Source organism: Lissotriton vulgaris, chromosome 8, assembly GCF_964263255.1.
Source record: "Lissotriton vulgaris chromosome 8, aLisVul1.2, whole genome shotgun sequence".
In the NCBI taxonomy this organism is placed as follows: Eukaryota; Metazoa; Chordata; class Amphibia; order Caudata; family Salamandridae; genus Lissotriton; species Lissotriton vulgaris.
This window is the reverse complement of record NC_141696.1, coordinates 196,564,286-196,589,239: the sequence shown is the minus strand read 5'-3', so window position 1 is coordinate 196,589,239 and position 24,954 is coordinate 196,564,286. Positions and strand designations below refer to the sequence as shown.

The 24,954-nt window shown below is 43.6% G+C and overlaps 1 protein-coding gene across 1 annotated transcript in view; it reads right to left on the bottom strand.

The window, feature by feature from the left end:
* The window catches only part of CCDC81 (coiled-coil domain containing 81), a 296,640-nt gene that overhangs the window by 202,999 nt on the left and 68,687 nt on the right, over nucleotides 1-24,954 (bottom strand). The window contains exon 2 of the mRNA XM_086933975.1: nucleotides 24,852-24,913. Coding sequence (XP_086790101.1) covers nucleotides 24,852-24,913 — 62 coding nt within the window. The remainder of the gene's footprint in view (nucleotides 1-24,851; nucleotides 24,914-24,954) is intronic.

Here is a 24,954-nt window from a genome sequence, read left to right as displayed (position 1 = left end):
TCGCTCGAACAGATCTTTGCATGCCCGGACTGCACTGGACGCTTCTTGAATAGATGGAGCTTTTAGCAGCCAATCGTCCAGGTATGGAAACACTTGAATAGCTTGCTTCCTGAGAAAAGCTGCCACCGGAGCCAGAATCTTTGTGAAGATCCGCGGGGCGGACCGGAGACCAAATGGCAGTACTTTGAATTGAAAGTGGCTCTTGCCCACTGTAAATCGAAGATATTGCCTGTGAGCTGGATGAATAGGAACGTGGAAATAGGCGTCCTCCAAATCTAGGGTCGCCATATAATCCCCTGGATTGAGTAGACGAAGGATGTCCTGAAGAGTGACCATCCTGAAGGACAACTTCACGAGATAAGTGTTGAGCTGCCGTAGATCTAAAATTGGACGCCACTTGTCCTTTGTCTTCCGAACCAGGAAGAACCTGGAATAGAACCCTTTCCCCTTCTGCGAAAGGGGTACAGGCTCTACCGCCCCCTTGGTGAAAAGTTGGTGGGCTTCGAGATGAAGGAGCCTGAGATGTTTGGGAGGGAAGGCATCCGGCGCTCTCGTTGGAGGAAGGTCTTGAAACTCCAATGTGTGTCCTTCTCTGACAATCTGTAGGACCCACTGATCCGATGTAATAATCATCCAGTTGTTTAGGCAATGGGTAATCCTGCCCCCCACTGATGTGAATGAGGGAACAGGAAAAGTGGAAAGAGCCACCTGGCCGCTATTGTTTCCTGGTGTTGTCTCTCCTTTGCTGCCCCTGACGTCCTTTAGGCTGCTGGCGAGAGAAAGAACCCCTTTGAGAGTATTGAGGCTTATACGTCTGGCTGGACTGAGATCCAGAAGAGTAGCGATTTTGATTCCCTCCACGATAAGAAGAAAAACCTCTACCTCTAGCTCCCCTGAAAGGCACTTTACGATACTGCAATGTACCCAAGGACTTAGCTGTATCCGTGTCCTTTTTGATGCCTTGCAGGGCCTCATCAACGTGCTTGCCAAACAGCATCTCACCGTCGTATGGTAGATCCAAGATCTTATTCTGCACCTCCTGCCTGAACCATGTGGCCTTTAACCACCCTTGGCGTCGCAGAACCGCCGAGCCGGCAAGTGCTCGGAATGTGGTGGTCGCAATATCCATTGCCACATCAATGACCTCCGAAGAGGCCCGTTCCCCTTCGAGCAAAATCTTCTTCACCTCCTCTTTAGAAGAATCCTGCAGTTCGTCTACAAATGGAGCAAGGTCGCACCACATTTGCCGATCATAGCGTCCCAGAATCGCTAAATCATTGGCTGCTCTAACCAGGAGACTGGCCATAGCTGAAAATCTTTTGCCTACATTGTCTAGGCGCCTGCCCTCCTTATCCGGCGGTGTAGTCATCGGCGTAGAAGGATTCTTGGATTTGCTCTGGGCAGCCTGCGAAATGACCGAATCCGGTTTCGGTTGGCCAAGCAAACATGCCGGACTGCCATCAGGTGCCTTGTACTTCTTTTCCAGTCTCGGAAGCACCGGGAGGACTGTGGCCGGATTATGCATAGCCTTCAAGCCCTCAGACCAGACATGCTCAATGATCGGGATGGACCTCACTGACTTTCTGAATGGTTCTTTAAAGTCATATAAAAAGCAATCCGATTGGACCGTGGTCACTGGGAGACCAAATCTTTTGGATGCCCTGTCCATTAGGTTGTGAAACCCTCCAACGTCCGCTGGAGGCGAAGTAATGTTATCCGGATCGGTGTTATCCGGATCGGTGTTGTCCGGATCTATAGGGTCAGTAGTATTCCATTGCGCCTGTTGATCCTGATCAGGGTCCGCTTGCTGGTCTGCATCCGAAGACGCAGCGTCATCATCAGTATCCTGCACCTGTACCACCTCTTGTGGGCGCACTTCCGGCGCAGTGGCACTCTCTCTTGGAGGCAAAGAATGGTCTGCCACAGGTCGTAATGTCTGAGGCGGAGGTGTCGGGGGACGCACTTGTTGGGTTTCTGGAGGCGCAGGGAAACGTTGCCTGTAGTCCTGCAACATAAGTTGTAAATCCGCCACTAAAGTGGATGGTATTGCCACCATCCCTTCAGGTACCTGACGCATAGGCTGCTGTGGAGGCATGTGCCTGGTAGTAGTGTGCTCCTCCTCATAATAATGCTCTGGGGCATAGTGCTGTCGTTCCATCTGCTCTTCCTCAGAGCTAACGTCCTGAACCTTAACCTGGAGGTCAGAAGGGCTATAGGCCTGCCCAAATTCACTGAAAGTCTCTTCATCAGAGTCGTCTTCCAATAGTAGGCTAGGTGGCAATTTCTGAACCTGGCGAGGAGACGTCATCTCTGGCGTTATTGTCCTCCTTTTCCGCGAAAAAACATGTTTTTCCGAAAATTCCGTCGTCGACGAGGCCGTCGTCGACGGGGAGCTCTTCTGGGTTTGTGTCGACAGTGGAAGTGCAGACGTAAATACTGTCTTCGCCGCCGAGGGTTGCGTCGTCGACGAGGTGAAACTCATCGTCGACGATGGTGGTATCTGCCTCTTGTCTGAAGTGACCTCAGGAGCAGGGGTTGAAGGCTTTTTGACCCCTCGATCTTTCTCTGAGGGAGGTGAAGAGACTGTAGAAGTCTTTCTCACCTTTTTTGAGGCCTGTTGTTCCTCAGGCTTACCCTGCCTCTCCTTTTCACCTCGGTGAGGAGATTTTTGGGCAGCCGGCCTGTCAGACCTGTCAGAGGTCCCTGGTAAGGCCTTGTGACGGGACTCGTCTGAAGTAGAAAGGGGGGACCTACCCCTTTTCAGAGACTTTCTGGATGATACCATCGACGAGGAGCCCTCACTGTCTGAAGAGATAATGTCCTTCCGGTCCTTCATCTTCTGAAGCCATGTGAGGAGACGTCCTTCCCTGTCCCTCAAGGTCTTTGCTGAGAAGGATCTGCAAATCGGACAGCCTGTTGGTTTATGGTCCGGATACAAACAGTAGATACAATCCTCATGTTTGTCCTCGACAAACAACCTCTTTTTGGAGCAGGTGGCACAGGCTCTAAAAAGGGCTTTCCTCTCCGACATGATGAGAAAATATCCAAGTAGTTGAAGAAATAACAAGAAAAAACTGAAGAAAACTGAGCAGAGCTCAATGGAGACTCCCTTGCACAACGTGCGGTAGAAAATCTGAGGCTCTGAGCTTCTCTCAGGAAGGTTCTATGGGGTGAGGCTGCTCTGATTGGCTACTGCCGAATTTTGGTCTCTTTTACAAAAAGAGGTGGATAAGCTACAAAATGAGATGAGGCCTAGGCCTATTTTTTCACTTTGTGCTTACTACTATGGTTTTTTCTATTTACCGAGGCTCCCATTCCGACGACGGGGAATGATACAAAGCATGGGAATCTATGAAAGTTCCAATACTGGGGCAAATACACATACACACATATAAATACATCTACACACATATAAACTGTCCAAGAGCGAATGGAATAGTCGAACGTGTAAAACGAATGATAAAATAGTGTATGCAAAGTGCATAAAACGATCCATGTTCCCATTGCAAGGGCTATACAAGAAACTATCTAGGCCACTAGAACCACTCCAGATAGTATTACAGGTGAATCACCTTTTATTTTCTTAAAGGGGAAGAAACAAGGACATAAATGTTGACATACTGGAGTACAAGTGAAACTCCCATCATGGAAATAAACAAGATTTTAAGCAAAAAATGAAAAGTCACCAAAGTAAAAACAAATGAAGTTACAATCAACAAAACTGCGTTAACCAACCCAGTTTCTGGATAGGTATGTGAAAGGCCAGGCCGATTAGCTTTACAAATGCTTGTTGTAAATTGGGGTAAATACGTTTAGCCAAACGTAGGAGACACTGGCAGCTGTGCTTTCACTGCAAGTGGGGGGTTGGACAGAAAAAAGGCAGGCCCAGAAGCTGGTCACCTGGTTGCTCCAGGGCAGTACTAGCGAGAATGGGACAGAGTGAAATACAGGAAGTGACTTACACGGTACAGTCTGGATGGCTCTGTAGGATGGATGGTGACAGACATTCCATTGGGGTGGAGTCGCTGTCTGATCCTTAAGAGAACACTTCGTATTGGTCCTGGTTGATTATCACACATGTTGGGTAGTGACCAAGGGCCTGATTACGAGTTCTGGTGGTGTAAGTGCGGTTGGCATGCCGCTGTCCTGCTCCCACACTGCCAGAGCTGTGTGTGCACCACCCGCCAGATTACAACTTTTATAGTCACTGGCAGGCGGTTCTCTGATGGTCCCACAGCGATGCCTATGAAATAGGCACCACAATAGGTACATCAAAGGTAGTACCTTCAAGGCATGGACTGGTGAGGTCAATGTCATGCAGGTACTGTACTGGGGTGCATGCACACGGGGGTACAATTTGTGTCCCCCACATGCACCCAATGGCCCTAAGCCAACAGGGGGCCCTGCAGGTTTTCATGGAGTAGGGACCACCATGAACTATAGTGGAGAGGAAACTCGTAATATGCTTGGTGGGACTGCATCGTCCCGCCAAGCATATAGCAGCCTCAAGACCGCCACGGTCCAATGGCAGTCCGACTTCCCAATATGTAAATGGGCAGTCAGACTGCTGGTGGAGCAGTGACAGGACCACCACTGCCTCACCACAGTGAGTTTGGTGGTCCACAGACCGCCAAACTCATAATCAGGCCCTAAGCGTGTTCACAGCATCACAAATGAGATATTAAGCCATTTTTTTGAGGAACATTTTTTTTTAAGGCATACCAGAGGTCTTTATTATGGACAATGGGGTACCATTTACTTATAACCAGAGGCAAACTTTCTCAAGGAAATGTCCGTAAAACATCTCAATAGAGGCCTAAACTGGAATAGTCGAACGTGTGAGTCAAATGATAAAAGACTGTATGCAAAGGGCATGAAACGATCCATGTTCCCACTGCAAGGGCTATACAAGAAACTATCTGGGCCTACAGAACCACTCCAAATAGAATTACAGGAGAATCACATTTTGTTTCCTTGAAGGAGAAGAAACAAGGACATAAATGTTGACATATTGGAGTACAAGTGAAACTTCCATCAGGAGAGTAAACAAGATTTTATGCAAAAAATGAAAAGTCACCAAAGTAAATACAAAAGAAGTTACAATCAACAAAATTGTGTTAACCAACCCAGTTTCTGGATAGGTACGTGAAAGGCCAGGGCGAGTGGCTTTACCAATGCTTGTTGTAAATTGGTGTAAATACATTCAGCCAACTTTTTTTAAATTACCATTTAAACAGGGCCTTGGCTCCGGCATGATGGGCCTAAACATGGGGAAAATGTAGGTATATCTAGACTTGATATCACAGTAGTCCCACAAGGAGTCTGGTGATACCAAAACATTTTTAAATATAGACCATTCTGATTGACAGAGAGAGCTTTTTCTCCCATTGGTCTCCCGTTTGTCATTTCGGTACCCCAGTACCAATGCTGCTATCATGGTACTGAATGATCTGATTGGCACGCCGTAACACTGAAGACAATGTTGCTGCTGCCATTACAGGACTCAGTCCTGAAAAAAAAAGAAAAAGGTTGCATAAGGGGGCAAGGTGGGCACACCCTGCCATCAGGACGAAGTGTGGAGGGGGGAAGGAACCCTCACTTATGTCACATATGTATATATTCTGAGTCGCCAGTGCCGCTGTACCAGCATTCGGTACTGCACTACCTCCTGTTGTATCGCAGTAGCAGTACGGGCACTGCAGTACCAAAAAAAAATTACTAAAAATTACAAAAGTCTAGCTATAGATGAGACGCTGCACCCAAGTGTCACTGAACTGGCCGAATGCCATGTGCAGCAGTGGTTGGCTGCTCTGCGGTGGGTTGGGTGCAGGCCTTGGCCACAGGCCATGCCCTGCAGTCAACCCCTGGTTTACTCAGACTAAGGCAGTGCCCAGAGAGGGTTAGACATTCCGGAGGGTTCGACATGTAGCCAACCCTGCCGCGCACGGTCAAAGGCTCACTGAGTGCTGAAAGTATAAGCAAAAAGTTGTTTTGTGAATGGAAGCAGTAGACTGATACAAGTCACCTAACCAAAAGGATGGTAAAGAAGCTATGCTCCAGTACCAACCTATGTGTTAATACAAATAAGATGCAGTGTCAGCCCCTAGATTGGTCTATGGAGGGTGGCCCTGGTTGCCTGACAGGGTTGGGTGTATACTGAACTATGAAAAAACTATGAAAAAACAGGAATTCAATTAACAACCAAAGGTTAAAGTGACATTCTAGCTAGATGTTAAAATGAGATATAAACTAATTTTTAAATCCCCCCCAAAAAACGAACATTTGCTAGTTACAGTTTAGTGAACTTGCACTCCGGTCATGCCCTGCTTATGATCTCACATACTAAATCACTCATAACCTATTAAATAACATTGTTAATGTCAATGTCAATGTCAAAGGCTTTTGTATAGCGCAACAATTCACCAGAAGAGGTCTCAGGGCGCTTGGCAGAAAGAAGGCATCAACCTTGAGGGGAGCGAGAATGTCTGTGAGGGGAATTAATTAGGAAAGAGCCAGGTTTTCAGACTCCTGCGGAACGCCTGGTGGTTAGAGAGAGACAACAGATGGGAGGGCAGCTTGTTCCATAATTGCGGTGCCAGGTAAGAGAAAGCCCTGCATCCATTTCTGGAGGTACGCGCCTTAGGCTGGGAACGAAGGGACTTCGAGCTAGAACGTAGGGTTCTGGACGGTCTGTACCAGACTAGTTTTTTGCCAGGTAAGAAGGGCCTGTACCATAAAGGAGTTTATGAATAGACTTAGGATTTTAAATTGACATCTTTGGCGCACGGGGAGCCAGTGCAGTTCTTTTAGACTAGGTGCAGAAGCAGACCTCGGCGGTAGTCTCAGTACCAATCAGGCAGCCGCATTCTTTAGTATTTGAAGTTTGGTAAGCACACACTCATTGATCGCCATAAACATAGCATTTCCATAATCTAGGCGGTTTATAATAAGCCCCTGAACCAGAGGTTTTCTTGCCTCTAGAGGAAGCCATTTAAAACATTTGCGCAGTTGTTTAAGTATTCCGTAACAAATACCAGATAGTTGGTTGACATGTGCTTTCATCGAGAGAGCACTGTCAAGCATGATGCCCAGGTCACGCACCACTTCTTTAGGCTCCGGGCAGGGTCCAAGTTCGTGAGGCCACCAATCCTGGGACCAGATGGTTTTGGCCTTGCCAAATAGCAAGATTTCAGTTTTGCTATAATTGAGTTGGAGCTTATTATCACTCATCCAGCCGCTAATAGGAACCATGCACTGTTTGAACCTAACACAGTGGTCAAGAAACTGAGAACTGCAGGTGATTAACACCTGCGTATCATCTGCGTACGACACTGTGGAGAAGCCATAAGATTTTATAATATTGGCCAGAGGGGTCAAATATAGGTTGAACAACAGGGGACTAAGAATCGACCCCTGTGGCACCCCCACAGTGAGAGGCATGTTCCTGGATACAAGCGAGTTCATTTTGAGATAAGTATAGCGGTCGGCGAGGTAGTCTTCAAACCAGGCTAAGGCATTGCCCCTGACACCAATCTCCCACAGCCGATGTTTCAGAATGCTGTGGGAGATGGTGTCAAAGGCCGCCGATAGATCACACAGGACCAGAATGGCTGACTCCCCTCTGTCTAGGGAGAGCCGAATGCTATCTACTATCTCAATCACTGCGGTCTCCGTACCGTGAGCGGCACGAAAACCGGACTGTGAGGGATCAAACAATGCATGTGGGTCAATGTAAGTGGTAACTCGTTTATTTACTAGATGTTCAAGTACTTTCCCAAAGAATGGTAGAAGGGATATAGGTCTGTAATTGGATAGGATGGAGGGGTCACTGTTGGGCTTTTTGAGAATTGGCTGGCTAGCTTCCAACTGCTAGGAATAGAGACACTCTCAAAGGAGTGATTAAAGATGTTAGCGTGCCGGACAAAAGCGGGAGTATCCCACTGCATCTACGTGGGGATAGTAAATCGGTGGAGGAACCCGATTTAATTCTCTTAAGGGCGTCTAACACTTCCTCTGAGGTGGTAGGCTCGAATTCGGTTAAGGACGGGACGACAGTGGTTTCAGAGGAGACCACAGTCCCTGGAAATGCTGCGCCTGACATGGGCTCATCCTGATTGGCTGCTGGAAATGAGGAGTAGATTAACTTAATTTTGTTATCAAAATAAAAAGATAATGAGTTCACCCACTCTAAGGAGGGCATAAATGTGGAGCTCTCTCTGCGAAAGGTAAAACATTTTTGCTTTCTTTATGTTTTTAAATAGTTAGAGTGAGTGAGTTTTTAACTGTCGCGGTTTTCTTGCGTTCTATTTTTCCACCAACGCCTTTCAGCTGTTCTGCTGGTCGCTTTCTCACGCTTCAAGTCCTCAGTGAACCAAGGTGAGGCAATGCTCTTAACGTTGACTGAGGTTTCCGGGATAATTTCATCAAGAGTGTTTTTAATGGATACATCCAGTTGGGTTACCATTAGTTCAATATTCTCATAATTGTTATTTGGGGGTACGAAGTAAGACAGGAACGCCTCGGGAGTTAGTTTGTGCCAAGGTCGTATAGATACTGTTTCTTTCTGAATGGTTATCCTTGACCTCAGTGGTTTAGGAAATTTAAAATTAACTAAAAAGTGATCAGTCCAGATCATAGGCGTGGGTGATTCACAAGTGAAATTTTCTATGTTAGTACAAATTAAATCAAGGGAGTGGCCGGCCTGATGAGTAGGGCCGTGTACCCTTTGTGTGAGACCGAAAGTTTCCAAGGCGGTTATTAGGTTGCAAGAGTCCGTGTCATGCGTTAGCTCCGCATGATGATTGAAATCCCCAAGTAGGATAAAATTATCAGTGGCCAGCACATGTGATGCTAATATGTCTAAAAGATTGTTGGCGAATTTGATTTCTCTCCCGGGGGTCTATATACTAAAGCAGCCCTTCCAAAGGAGTTAGTGTTAAGTTTCATGTTAATTATTAAATTTTCCAGCCATTCATTAGAGAGTGACTCGAGCTTAGAAATTTCAATGGGAGCTTTTGCCGCAATGGCAATGCCTCCCCCTCTCTTTAGTACTCTATCATGTCTGATGATCTGGTATTCGTTAGGAGACGCAATGGCTATGTCAGGAGAGGCCAGGCTGTGAAGCCATGTTTCAGTAAAGAAACAGATATCGTTTTTTTTATTATCCAATACGCTCCAAAGCTCAAGAGCATGCTTAGGGATAGGTCTGGTGTAAAGATACAGCTCTGAGAAGGTATTACTATCTACATTGGCGCTGGTGTTGTTCGTTAATTGAAAATTAGCGAGTGCTTTCCTATGCGAGCCCTTCGAGGTTGCATTGGTCGCTAACCTAGAGGGTGCAGTGGTTGGGTGGATTACCTTGGTACAATCTGGTAGATTAGCTAACCATTTGGGCGGATTAAAAGATAGAAGTTCCTGCCGACTGTAGCAAATCATAATAGTAATACAGGAAAAACCCCAACCCAATAGAAATGAAAAGGAGGAAGAGAAAATAAAACATTTACCAGGGGTTTAGGCGGGAGGCGGTGTCCAGGCGCGGAAGGGCGCAGGCGGGCGCAGACGGGCGCAGACGGGCGCAGACGGGCTTGCCTTCGGGGCGCAGACGGGCTTGCCTTCGGCGCGCCGCTGCGCGCGTCCGCGCTAGTGAAGGGAATATGTAGGAAGGAGGGCGGGGCAGCTCTGATGACGCTGCAGGTGTGCCGCTGCTTCCTGTCCCTCCGCACAAACGGCACAAGCCATGGCGGAACGGGGACCAGCAGTGGAAATGCAGTCAGGTAGGTTGTTTGCAGTAGTAGTCACCGCAAACACTATTAAGAACATCAATGCCGAAACATGCTTTTAAAATGACATTGCTGATGACACCTTAAACGTCATCATCCTTGTTACTGATATTCAAATTTCTCCAGAAGCCCTTACATCATTTAAAAAAAAGTTGTTAAAGGGCTTAGTGCTGCTGTGTGTATCCGTGTGGGTACATAGAATAGAAATTCTGTAAGGGTATAGTGTTGCTGTGTGTACCCGTGTGGGTGCATTGAATAGAAGTACTGTAAGCCTTGGAGGCAAGTTGAAATGTATGTAGTACAACTTTTAAAACCAGTAAAGTTTGGGGAGCAAGTAAAACTCAATTTTAAATAAGATAAAGGCTGAGCACATATGATGTGGGTTGCAGAGGCCTGTTTCAAAATAGGCTGGGGCTTAAAACCAAAACATGTTGCAACACATCTGTGAGAAAATCAAATCTGTTGACATTCCACCAGTGGATGTCTGGGCATGTGCCCATATTATATCGCTGCAGTACAGTGCTACAGACAAATTCTATGTAATGAGTACGTTTTGAGGTGTGGCTGTTTATTACAAAGCATTTGCTGAAGATTGAGAGGCATTGCAGACTTTTCAATAATGTAGAATATAGAGGATATCCACTTAGAGGTGTTTAGCTCAAACTGAGGTTGTAAACAGGCTCTAAGATTGGGAATATCTCAGGAATGTGTGCAGTGTATTTTAGCAGATTAAGGAGGGTTGTCCACAGGGCATAGCACAAGGTGTCTTTAGTAAATGCATACTGGTCAACCTTTTTACTTAACCGCTTCGCCGCTGCGCAAATTCCTCTGCGGTGGAATCTGATGCGTGCACAGAACGGACACGCCCACCGTTGCGTCGGACGACCCCCGCATCGAAGAGGTTAAAAATGAGGGTCCTGTGAAGTCTTTAAGAAGATGATCCTGTTACGGTGAATTGGTACAAACTCTTTCTTGGAAGTTGTTCAAGGTTTAAAAAGTGGGTGAGCCTGTAGTGATTTCCCTTCTGTGCCTAATTTCGTTCTCCCTTAGTTTTGCATATTTGATGTTTTTGGCTGCTCTGCTCTGCACAGCCATACATAATACATTTGTTTTCATAACATTATATTAGGAATACGCTATACATGTTGTTTGTTATTCAATGATTATTCTTGGGAGTCAATCTGTACATTGTGTACAAGGTTGCCTGGAATACATAACAACATGGTGTACTGTTTTCTGTGCTCTAGTCATCAACAGCTCCTTACGTTTTAGACTTAACACAGTAGCACAGCTGCAGCTTTCCAACATAGTAGTTTTTATCATATAAACTCTGTGTCTTCCCCTTGGGGACAGAGAAGAGAATTCCGGCAGAGAGACTTGCCCTGGAACAAGCATATGCAAAGCCTAACATGCAGCTTTGCGTAAACTGAGTTTATACTCAAGATGCGGACCACCTAACTATATACACCACGTATGGGGTCTGTTGCCAATTACAGAGATCACTTATAGGTCCCTGTGTCCTCACAGTAAGGGTAGGGCTAGAAAGGTAGATAATTTGCCATAGTGGGCATGTTTATTTTATACAGCTTGATAGTAATGCTGATTACTTTGTTAGTTTCATCTGCCTAGTGATCGCAGCACATTTGCTTCATAATAGACTACAATAGTTTCAATAAATGTATTGCAAACTACTTGCTTTGTGTCCTTCTTATGTTTACTACGGAAATGCGTGAGTGACAAAAGGTGAGGACCTGTTTCCACAGTTCCCTTGGGGACTAGAGGTTCGTGTTCTAGTTTGCCAAAATCACTAGCTACTCTGGGAATGCTAGGAGTTCAGGCGAGGCACTGTGAGCTAGCAAGGATTTGGGCCGACAGATACTGACATTGTAGAGAGAGACTCAGTCCCTACATTCTGACGTCCTGTCATCTCAAGGCACAGTTCTGCTTTACCAGCAGAATCCCTGCAACAAGCCCATTAAAGTCAATGGAGGCATTTTGTTTGTTAGGTGCGTGAATACCAGTAAAAAGAGGGTAACGTCCACCAAATGTGGATCACTTGACACATAAGTTCGGTTTCAAGCATGAAGTCAAAGGTTAGGTCCATGATCACTTTATTAGTGACAGATGGCTGGGCACAGGTGTAGCGTGTTCAATTACTTCAAGTCCACAATCCCTATAGGTCGCTGTCACAATGATTGGATGGTGTAATCTGTGATGTCATCAATTATGTCATTTAACATGTCATCAGTGATGTAATATGAGAGGTCATAAGCAGTACATAACAGGGGGCAAGTTATAGTTAGTTTTCCATTTTGGATGCCACTCAGGGTTTGCTGGCACATGCATAATTGAGCATGGCCCACTTTCCTTCAGTTGCTTCTTTGAAGACGTGGGCCTGCCAATAATGAGAGGTGGTGAGCATTCTGCAAGATGTCCTGTTGATGACAGAGAAACACAGGAAGCTCAAAGCTGGTGATGCAGGGATAATCTATCTCACAATGCTCAGGTTGACCAGGAAACCAAGGCAGGAACAGCAGAATTTTGTGGACACTTCAGTTTTTGGGTGGGTTTATTCTATCCCCAAGATAAGATGGCCAATGCATGCTCAAACTTTGCATTCCTCTGGAAGACAGCAAATTCTGCTTTCAAGGTCAGAACAGGAAGCGGCAGCACTGACCTATGCAGTAATGTCAGCATCACGTATGCTGCCCGTGTTGCAATGCTTTGAGATGCTCGTGTTTTCTCACCCTCAAACCCACTTTAACTGCAGTCCCTCGTTTTTTCCCTCCATGCATTTTGGTACTTATGTTTTCTAATGCTTATTCTTTGTTTTTTTATCAACCTCTTTGAAAGGCTTTTTATTTGCTTAATTGCTTTCCCCCTCCCTTGATGACCTTTTATCCAAGACTTTCCTTGGGAATGATTTTTCCCCATTTAGCTCTTGCAAATATTATTAGAACCTTATTCTGCCCTGCTTTGTGAACCGTCTGATGTCCCGAGTGTTGTCAAGGAGGCATCAGGTAATGGCTGCCCTACTCAACTTTGTTCTTATAGAAAGGGAAGGGCTCAGGAAAGCAATTAACAATGTTGTGCAAATGTAATGGGGTGTCATTGCTCTCTTTCATCTTCCGAAATAGTATTTTTGTGAGTCTTTGCAAAGATGCTTCTTTCCTCATATGATTCTTCAGTATCGGAGTCAGTGGCTGGATGACAGTGTCCAGTTTCAGAAAACCAACTTTAATTCAGCTGTGATGGGGATAATTATGCATTAAATTCCTACCATTCCCTCTTCCGAGCTCATTGGCATTACCGGAAACACATATGACGACAAAGTCCTCATTGCCCCATCACAAAATGTCATACCTTTTCTTCATCTAGACACTGGTATCTACTCCGGCACTTCCGGGGAAACTTGAAATGTGTTTTACCCATTTTCAAGGTCAAACTATTATCGAATCACGTGTTCCATAGGGTCTTAAATCCCAAACAAACCACAGGTGTGCAGAGATCCTGTCACAACAGGTGTTTTCAAAGTGTAGTGCTGGCCTTAATGTGCTAACACTTGAAACAACAGGCATGCACAAATATAGAGGAAACATTTAAACTCACTTAGTGCCCTTTCACAACAGATTCCAAGTATTGACTAAAACAGAATGTCCACAAATGTTTGCCTCCTCTTCAAAGCATTGCTTCTGCCTTTGAAGCTTTTATGTAAACAAACGGGTGTCGCTCGCTGAAGTACTTGTCTCGGCTTGGAATGCAAACAGCTCAGGATTTATACAAAGAAGGGCAGCATAAGCTACTTCTTTTAGGTTTGCACAAATGATGCAGGCAATCCATCCAGGGAGACGATTAAAAAAAGAAAAAAAGCTTACCTGGAGTTGTGTAGAAAAGTATGCAAATGCTCTGTAATATTTGTCGGAAGTCATATTTAAAGTAATATTTGTGTACACACACACAAATGATTAATAAATAACAGCTAGTAAATTTCCTAGAGCCTTTACATCATTTTCATCATACTTAATTAAACACTTGGCTATATTCTAGAATGTGTTGCTTGTATAGGGAAATCCTTTTCAAGATGACTTATGCACTCCCAAATAGTCCATGCCAGATGCTGAAAGCAATGCTTCCATGGGAAGGAAGCATTACCAAGGAGGGACAATAACACCCAATACCATGATCGTGAAAGATATGTAAATGTAAATGTCTTTGTATTTGTATAGCGCACAACTACCCGCAGTGGGTCTCCCAGCGCTTGTACGAATACCGCAAGGGAACCCTTCATGGTTTTCCATGTGAAGTGTCCACTCCTGGGCACCCCCATGGTGAAACTAGGCATCCCCGGCGCTGTGGGGGCCGTTGTGGAGACTAAGCAAGCTATTGCCCAGAGTTGCAGCGTGGGACCCATGATTAGAATAGGCACTGAGCGGAGAATATCCGGTCAGAGGAATTTATGAGCCCAAGACCCGCCGAGGCGGGAATCGAACCCTGGTCCCTGGCTGGAGCTCTGCATCAAGGTCTGCCTGCTCTAACCATTGAGCCACACTTCTCCACACTTCTCCATATGAGGTACCCTGTTCTAAAGCAATAGCTAAAGAGGGACTGCTCAAACAAGACAAGGACAGAAGGAAGCTGACACACAGACAGCTCACTCTCAGTAGAATGTACAAAGAGGTTGGCTCAACTCCATCAGGAATCACTAAAATATCATCCAGGGTCAAATTTCAGAAATTTGACAAGATAATATTCCAAGCCAAACAGGCACAAGCTGAATAATGCACAAGACGAGAATTTAGATTAGGTTTCCACCACCAAAAAGATTTGCTTTACACTCCAGATGGCCTTTGTCTGCATCTGGCCCACAAAGCACAGTTGACAGATTTGTGGGCAAACATCACATAAAGCTGTTACATGGATCACATACTACCATTTGCTTTTTGCATTGAGTACAAGACTTGAGGCCGGAGCACTTTGGGAGAAATATGTTAACCAGTGCGCTGACCAAAAGTTGTAAATGCTGTAGAATCATTTTGTAGAAACAGTGTGAAAAAAAGAAAATGATTTCACATTTAGAAGCATCTTCATGAAGCCAGGCACAATCATCTATGTAAATGTAGCTGGAGTTTTTCCTCTCTTTCCTGAGCTTTAGCAATTTCAGCCAGACTGCTTTGAGATACCAGTAGGGTGTGCACACCCTGAAGGCAGAACAAAATACTATCTAAAGCACACAGACAATTAAAAACACACTGAAGGAATTGGACAAGATTTAGATTTACAAAGCAGTTGGGTCTTGTGAGGTGACAAAATAGTGTTATGCCAAAAACGTATCCATACGAAATCCATGCAAAATACCTCTTGTGCAACCCCACAACATTGCAAGAATCTCATGATGTTCCTTGAATCAAAATTATAAACCTCTGCAGATATTACATTGTTCCAACACCACTGCTATCTCTAACACACACACGTTCCTCATTCTTGTGTTTCAAAGCAATGAAGGAGGGGGATATGAGGAAGTCAGCTATGAGGACCAAAGAATCCTAATTATCAGTAAATTCATGGGGGGGGGATGTCTTTATAAAACAATTTATTAGGACTAATATCCTTTTAAGAAGGATTCTTACCTGGTACACCTAAGGACACGATCTTACACCTCTATTGAGGGAATCGCAGGCAGACCCAGTGATTCAGGCCAATTATCAACTGGTCTGCCATCTAATGCACCAAAACAAAATCCTTAAAAGAGGGATGGAATCTGTGTGCAGCTGAATCTCCTCTCTCACAACCACCATTCATGATACAGGCCCCTCTATAAGATACACAACCGCACTGGCAAATAAAAGAATGGAATTCCTCACTAATTGGATTATAACCAAAATTTGATCCAACAGTTCTCAACCTCTCAGAGGCTTAGGACATAGTTGACCACACATTACCACTGAATAGTCTACAACTAGGGTCAAAGTTATCATTGATTATTTCATCTTTTCTCCTCAATTGTAGCAGACATGCACAAATGTGTACGGTAGAACGGCCCAACAAGGGATATTATTAGGAGTCCCTGTATGATTCTCCTTCTCAACCCTTGCTGTTCAACACCAATATGTGCCTTTCCGGCTGAGCTCCTGCAATACCATGGCATACATTGTAGCCAGAAGGAGTGTGAATGTACTAAAATGTGACCACATAAACCTGGGTTTGAAAGTTTGAATAAAATCTTTGTGGAATAGAGAAATCAACTTTAAACTCCTCTGCATTGTCCATAGAGCCTGCTGAAGCAAAAACCCTTGCTATATCTGTTGCCAAGTTAGTAATATCTGCACGATACAGCAATCGTTACAGATACTGTCTTGTAGTTTCCACTAATCCGAAGGATCTGCACGTTTGTTAGACAACATAAACTTTGGGTGAGATGCCTAGAATGATTCCAAGCACCACCATAGGATATGTTGGCCTAGAGGCCAGCTAGCTTGTAGTGCCACTATAAGCCCGCCTAACCTGAACAGGGCACAAATGGTTTCTGGCAACTACTGACCATGACAACCCTGACCCCTCAGGGATCATGGTAACAGATCTAGAACCCTTCCGCTCAGTCATTCGCGCTCTTTTGTTCTCAAAGAAATATATAGAGAAAACACAATGAGACGTTTTCAATATATTTATTGAACCAACGGTATTCTTGTATAAAATACGTGTGCCGCGATAATCAATAGACAGAAGCAGATGAAAGTGATTACAAGCACCAAAAGAGTAAATACCAGCTATAATTCCACCATGGTGCTAAGACAGTGTATTTATGCAGGCACATATAACAAGGCAGTAATCAGGCGTACTCTTACTATGCAAACCCTACTCCATGTAGGTCTAGAGTAGGTGTAGAGCAAAGAAGCCCCCCAAGAGATGATCCACACCCATTACCTGGTGGGAGAGAATGTAGGATCCCGTCCTGGTCACGAACTGGACACTCATCAGAGATGTCAGACCAGGGCGTGGTGAAGTCTCAGTATGCAGGGACCCTTGGTGTCAACTGAAGTGCCTCCTTTTCTAATCCTTTGTGATGCTTATTATTTATAATAAAAAGCATCCTTGCGATGTACATATAAATTAGCAATGTTATGGATATATAGTTAGCCCTGTTATAGATATGTAGACAACCCTGTCACCCTGACGATGAAGATAGAACAACATTTATACATTGTGCATAAAGGCCTTGTTCTTGGTGTTCGAGGCATGATGATAATGTTATGCGAAGCCAGACGGATAAACATAAATGTTTCAGAGAAACTAATCCACCATTGACACGCACACGAATATGTGCAAAAGGTCACAGCAGTAATGTTATCGTGCAGAAAGAGGACAATGTAAGAAAATGCACAGCTAAGTTACATGGGCCTAACCCGGGCACATAACAATACTTTGAATAAAGTGCTAGTGACTCCATTGTAAACTATTTTAGATCCAGTCTCCTGCCACAGAAACACTCGATGGGAAAGATCATAGAAAGACAGTTTGTGTTGAATTCAAAATTTAGCTTGAAGAATGCTGTAATTTGAATGATGAACAGTCAGCCCTACGTATAATATTACATCCACATTGGTGGATGCTTGGGCTGAGTTGTTACTGTCAGAGGGGTTTGTCTCTGATTATCATGTTGGACCTGTCTGCAGCCTTCAACAACTTTTGCCAAGTGCTGCTTCTGGAAAATGTCAGTTTGGTGTTGGAAACTTTTGAGGACACTTTACCTTGCTTTACCTCTTTTATTTTGAGTAGACCACATTGCATGAAGCTCAGAGTGCACTTGCCACTGACTCTATCTATTAAGTGTAAGCTCCCCAGCGATATCCTCTCTCTCCGCTACTGTTTTATGTTAACATCAGACTACTGCTCCTGCTGATATAGTCTGAAAGGCTCTAATTTCACTCCTTTGCAGATGGCACTCATAGCTACCTATGAGTAGCAAGTCTGTCTAACATTTTTGAGATCCTCAAGGCCAGGACTTATAAGAATGCACACTGCCTGGGAGCCCATGGCTTAAACTTTAATGCAGAGATTTATTTATTTATTTATTTATTTATTTTTGGCATTTATTAAGCGCAAACAAATGCCCGCAGGCGTCTCGGCGCTGTACTGTTGAGAACTCTCCTTAGCTTGGCGTGAGACTTTTAGAGGTTAAATAGCCATGTTTTCAATTTCTTCCTGAATGACAGGAGATTTGGACTGAATCTTATGGATTGAGGAAGTGTGTTCCATAGTTTTGGGGCGGCAACCAGGAAACGTCTGTCTCCCAAGTTGACTAACTTAGTCCGCGGAACAATCAGATCGTTCAGCTTAGCTGAACAGAGTGGCCGGGAGGGGATATATGGAACCAGGTGGTCTCTCAGGAATTGAGGTGCTCGTTGGTGTAATGATTTGTAGACAATGCACAATGTTTTGAATTTAATTCTGTTCCTGATAGGAAGCCAGTGAAAGCTTCTCAAGACTTCGGTTATAGGTTTGAATTTGGGAATGTTTGAGAAGAGTCTCGCTGCTGCGTTCTGAACTGTCTGCATTTTCTTGATGACTCTAATTTGGGCATTGGCGAACAGGCCATTGCAATAATCTAATGCAGACAGGACAAGAGTGCTAACTAATGTCTTGCCTACATTTTTGGGGAGGAAAGGAAGGATCTTCTTTACCAAGCGTAATTTATAGAACGCTATGGCGGCCGTTTGATTGGCATGAGCCATAAAGTTCAGGTTGTCGTCAAACATGACGCCCAAATTTCTCACCTTCGTGGTTGGTTTCGGTAAGGTTCCAAAGGATGACGGCCACCAGAGATAATTTTGCTCGGCCCTAAGCACTTAACAGTCCTTACCGTCTCTATGTCCTTGCACCCCCACACTGTTAGGATTCCTCTTTAGCCTTTTTGATTCAGTAAGAATCTCATCTCCATATGTGGTGCTTAGAAAAGCCCAAGTTCCCAAACATATAGGATCGTCCTCGACTTCTGGTTTAAAGCTTACCAAATCTCAATATTTATTTTTGTACTGTGGCCTTCAACAATTGCTGCTGTGACCAATTACAAATTGGTTACAGTAATTCCCTATCTGGGGGACCTCCAGATGTCAACAGAGAAGACTTTAACATATCCAAAGTGCAACTATTCCTATAATCGTTGAGCTGCAGAAATCACTGACCGAGTCTCTCATATGAGAAAGGTTGTCTACTGGTTACCTCTGAAAGAACGGATTGATTAGTCTAAACAACTGAAAAAAAGACTAACCATATTTAAAAAATATTTATTATAGCATTTGCTATTTGTATAATTCCATAGTAGATATGCATTCTATTGCTCAATGCTACCACTGCTGTTACACATTGAGGAAATATGAGCGCTGAGATTCGCTATTTGCTTTTTTTAAATTCATCATCTTGATATTTAAGTGATTCCAGACAAAGGGATGGACAAACATCATATCAAAAATGCTCTTAGTCATTCATCCTATACCTTAATCTTTTGTAAGAGAGTAGTTTGCCAATTTATAGCAGTCATTTATTGTATGTAGGGCGAGCGGTCTGGCACCACTTTCATAAGATACATTATTTATCAACCAAAAGCACTTGATATCACGCCTCTCCTATATTTATGTAATGTTGGAAAGCCGGAAAAATGCAAGTGGGATATAATTATCAATTTTTATTTATTTATTTTATAGCATTTGTAAGGCGCGACAGCTACCCACAAAGGGTTTCCCGGCGCCGAAAATCAGCAAAAACACATGGCACGACTAGAGAGAGAGCAGATCTGGAAGCAAAGATTATTGATCAAACAACCAGGTTTTCACGCTTTTTCTGAAACTCCTGTAGTTTTCTTCTTTGCGTATCTGAGTAGGCAGTGTGTTCCAAAGGGTTGGTCCCAGAAATGAAAAAGATCTTCCACCCAGTCTAGCCCGTTTATACCTTGGCACCGCAAACTTCGCAGATGTCATTGAGCGAAGATTGCGATTTGGAAGGTAAGGCTTGGCAAGGTCTTGAAGATATTTGGGGGCAGTCCCAGCTTTAATTTGGAACAAATAGCTCAGGGCTTTAAAGCGGATCCGATTTTCAATCCTGAAATACTTCTCATAAAACTTGATTCATTCTTAACCGCAGTTCACATTAAAAGCTCAAAGTAAAATTGGACAATTCCACAATATGGGAGTAATATCAAAGCATTTTTCCATACATCTCCAACAATTAGTATTGCATGGTAGTATAAGTCTTTGCATTTTCAGTGGCAACCAATGCTACTTTTGCAGTAGCTTAAACTGAAGCAATTTTAATCTCACTTCTTGTCCACCTTCATTATGATAGTCCAGGACCCGAGCCAGTGCTTTTATTGGAAACATAGAAGTGCAGGTACTCACTCTGCAGAGCACCTGTTTACTTGTGAGAAGTGCTGGCACTCTCCTATCACATGTATTGCAGTAGTACTAAGAAGTGCCGGTGCTCTCCCTTTCAAAAGAAAGAAGTAAGTGCAGGAACTCAGTGCCGGACAGTACCTGCCCATTTGAAGCACTGTCCTAGACCAGAGTAAACCACAGAACCACAGAACAATCCAAACTCATTACCCGCTTTCATTTAAGATTCTTTGCTACCCGACCTACAAAGGCTTGATTTATTGATAAGAGTGTTTAAGAAGACACATCTTCAATATTGCTCAGACAGGCCAACCTTGAAGTTAAAGATTAACTGATGCATTTCATTGCATTATTTAATTTTCTAGAAAGACATGGGTGGGTGTTGTATGTATCTTACTTTTTTCCGAATCAACAAGATGAAAGGCATTATAATGATAATTAAAAACAATAAGTGTGCTTTCCATGATAATATCTTTTAAGCAATTAATTCCTTTATCAATCCAATACTAACATATAAACCATTTTTGTCAATATACATCTTGGCATTTGACCAAATATGAACCTGCAAACCTATATGTAAGTCAACCTAAATAGTTAATAGTGATTTGTGCCAGCATTTATTAATGCTATATACATTGATATTCAGAAGTTGATGTATTCTTTTCCCATATATAGATTCTAAGACTCAATTGTCTCTGTTTGGCATTGTCTTAGAGCTAGGAAAAAACTGAAAACTGTGAAAAATTATAACTAAATAATGAAACATCAGGAAGTTTAAGTTCTCTAATGTTGATATTAATAAATAATTCTGCCATTTTTGTAACTTCTTTATTTATGCAGTTTACAATAGATCTAACAAAGAATACAAAATGCATGCTCATTGGTTGTCCCCACATCAACACAGTGGATGGCTGTTTCCCTCTCCATCCCCTTTTGCTCATCATTAAGCATATACATTTCATATCAACTTCAAGATGATTGAATGAATGGAGGGATTTGAGCGCCTTGCTACTCAGAAGTTGTTTAAGGGAATTTTAAGGGTTATCATGGAAAAAGAATTAATTTTAGGAATGACTGACATCTTAATAATTTGGTTATTTCCCAGATGGATAACCAGAGAAATTCCAATTACTTTAAGTCTTAAGCTATTTTTGCATAGAGACATAGATTGTCATGCAGCATGCTCACTTGACCTGAATTCAACAGAATGCCCAAAATATGTCATCTGAATGGATTGATCCAATGGATGATTCGAATGTGTTTTGTGAGAGAAAATGCCTCACATTCCCCCAATTGATTTTATAATCAGTGTAAACGTGTAAGTGATATCCATTGTTTATTGTACTGAGGAGTTTGGATTTCACAGGGTCAGTGTAATGATATCAGCGTGAAGCAGTTCATTACCTTATCCATTACCAACATTAGAGGCCTCTATTTTGGAGTTAGTTTTAATTGCTATAAATAATAGTTCAAAAGCTAGTAAAAAAACAGGAGGTGAGAGCCGACATGGGAGTAAAAACAGGACAGGTGAGGGTAGGCATGCTTGTAGCCTACCCTTACCTATAATAAAGGGTATCTATTAATATAGCTTCTACATGTAACATTAGCAAATGGGTTCTAGTAAAGATGTTTCACTTAAAATTCCTGTCCTAATGCAAATCTGTCCAGCATTCTCAACAAATAGTCCCTCTCTATTTTATTAAAGGCCTTTTCAACATCTCAATATATATGTTTACTCGCAGAAAAAGCTCCTCGTCAGGGGTAGTAAGCGCTATATAAATGCAATTACAAAGCAATACAATATATTCTAGGAACTTCAAATGTAAACATATTGATCAACATACAGGGTATACATTTGTGATGTCTCCGAGGTTGTTGTGCTGGTAGCATTCTCCTTCATGTGCCCTTTCCCAGACGCAACATGCAGTTAAGAGAATTACCCCAGAATGCACTGTGCGGGTTCAGATTAAACCATGATGTGTAGGGTGGAGTGAATGGCCCGGAGGTCCTGCCATATCTTGTGTAAATAAAACAGCCAAGGAACGATACAGGTGAGAAGAAGCTCTCTGGAGCCTTAACCCGCCGCAGGAGCTATGCCAGAGTTTGGCCGCGAACAAATCAGGATGAAATATCATTTTCACATTTTGGGATGTCTGTACCTGGTTTAGGGATTACTTTAATCAATGCCTAATTTAATTTCGGTTAGCATATCTGTGATACGGCCTCCTTTCCTACCTCCATATCCGACCCTGAGGCGTCCCTAACAACGTGGTCTCTACCCCTCTATCTTTCATTTCAGGAACCAATCAAACCCGTAGTTGGGCCAGAAATGCAACCCTGTGACCCCGGAAGACCCTCCCCGATCCCGGACTCGGAGACCGGAAAAGACGGTGCAGAGGAGAGTGATAGGTTCTTTGCGGCGAACTCGTGGCAGGAGGCTTGTGCGAACCCAGAACCAGAGGCGACGATCCAGGAAGAGGCGGAGGACGTTTGGAGCGAGGATTGGTGGAGTCCGGAGGAGGTGGCTGAGGAGCAGCTGCAACTCACGGAAGAGTTGCGGCGGGGCATGTGAGTGCCAAACACCATAGTTACTCCGATAGCACCTTAAGTGCAGTGTATATAGTAGCGTCACCTTGGGTCTAGTGGGAACACTGTATCGAAGACTGTAGAGCACCGTGGGAACCACACGAACACTGTTGTAAATACTCCCCCCCCTCATCAACCCTCACCGACACGCTCTTCCGACTATACTCTTTAACCCCCCCTTTTCCAATCCCCTTACCCTCCTCACGGTCTCTTCTTTCCCTCACCCGGGTGTCGGTAGCAGTACTCAAACCATCCCAGTCCAGTTGGACTAATAGCCCCTTTTTCTCTTTTTGTTCCTTATAACCTCCGAGGATTCCATCTGGAGGAGTGCACCCCAAAGACCTGCCTTCCTAGTCCAACGGCTGGCGAAGACTCGGACTGCTATCCTTTCACCTCCCTCCTTTTCATTTGTTCCTCCTTGTTCTGAAAAACTGTTGTGTCGAAAATCACAATAAAAGAAAAGGGACGTCATAGCCCACTATATACGGCCTCCACGCCCGTTATTCCGGTCCGCCACACCCCCACGATCACAATATCCTATTGTGTTAAGTGTCTCTAAATGGTTTGCAAAATGTAGAAATGTATGCTTTTTGTTTAATAAAACGTAATCACTTGGGGGACCTTATTTGATAAGTTATTGATGAATTATGTTAGCATCTTGCTATCTATTGTTAGTGGAATCTTTGGTGACCAAATAGGATCAATACAAAGCTTACGTATGTTGATTTAAGGGTAGCTTCTTATGGCTTTAGGGGTGTACCTTTGCTCTGCTGTGTGGTAACTGTTTACTTGTTTGATGAGACTGAGACTTGACTTAATATGTACTGGATTGCTATTGTAACAAATTAAGAGATGTAAATAATATGGGGTTCACCCCACTACAACATGGCAGCCATTGTATGTTTACTTATTTTAGATCTATTAAGTTTCTCCTTCTCAGATTTCCTCTCTCTGTACCTTCTGATGTGAGCCAGTTTATCAGCAACACCCCTTCCCCGTTTTGTAAGTCAGTCCTATCTCACCACTGCATTACTGCTAATAGTTAAACTGATTCCCCTGCAGTGTGACGTTCTTTGCGATGTTCCTAACCATGGGACTTCTTAACCTGCAAGACATCAATGAGACTTTGTCAAAGCAGCCTCACCTCGCCAGTTGAATGCCATGCGCTTCTCGTCAGACTGCCATGTGGGGGTTTGATCACCATTTTGCAGGTTGCTCCAAGAGATAGGAACTCACCCAAGAAAAATATGCCAAACTGAATTTAAAATATCCAAATTTGATGTTTCTGTATGAGTACAAGTTTATCTGACCTGAGTATTGTGCAGTGGTGATATATGGTATAACACCGAGTTAGGGGACTCAGGCAAAGGGGATCTCCCGCATCAGTCAACCATTTTAGATGCCCCCAAAGCAAAATTTAAAATCCTCAGCTGGTCCAAAGGTATCTTCCTGGATTACCACATAATTATCTTGTCTAAACATATTTCCTATTTCCTATTAATGCATTTCTCACCTTTGCTAGACAAGGATGGTGGTTAGGTCACACATCATCCAACACCAAACTATACCTTAAAACTTCTCCTTTACATTCCGGTATTTCTACTGGTCAAGCAATAGGAACCCTCTCCTTAAATCTAAATACTTTTTGACCATTATCCACTTGTTAACAATATCCTATCCTTGCAACTCAATTTTCCACTACTTTCAACAGCCTGGGTAGTATGAAGATCCATCTTCCTTGAGGCTTATGTCATTCAAGCTACAGTGACTAGGTAGACATCATATGTGAGCCCATAGGATATAGAAAAGTTCGGGTACCAGGGCCCAAGAATTTCTGGAGTAAAACTTCAAGAGGAATGGGAGGTAGATTCACCTGCACACTGTGTATGTTGATGGGGAAACACAACTAAAAACTTGTGAACAGAAGCACAACTACAATTTCTACTCAATTACTTGAAAACAACATTTAGAATGTGGTAATCAAGTGCTCAGAGGAGGGGAAGGTATCTTGGGTGCAAGCTAGCCACAACTATATAGCAGGGACTCCAACTAACAGCGGTACATATATCTACTAAGGGGGAGTTGCACAATATTAAACTCTTACCTTCTGCAAAACCATTTGCCGTTCAATGAAGTCAGATACGCACCCCCAAATAGTGCTGACATCTAGAAGGAAAGCAAAAAAGGTCAGATGCATTACATTGAAA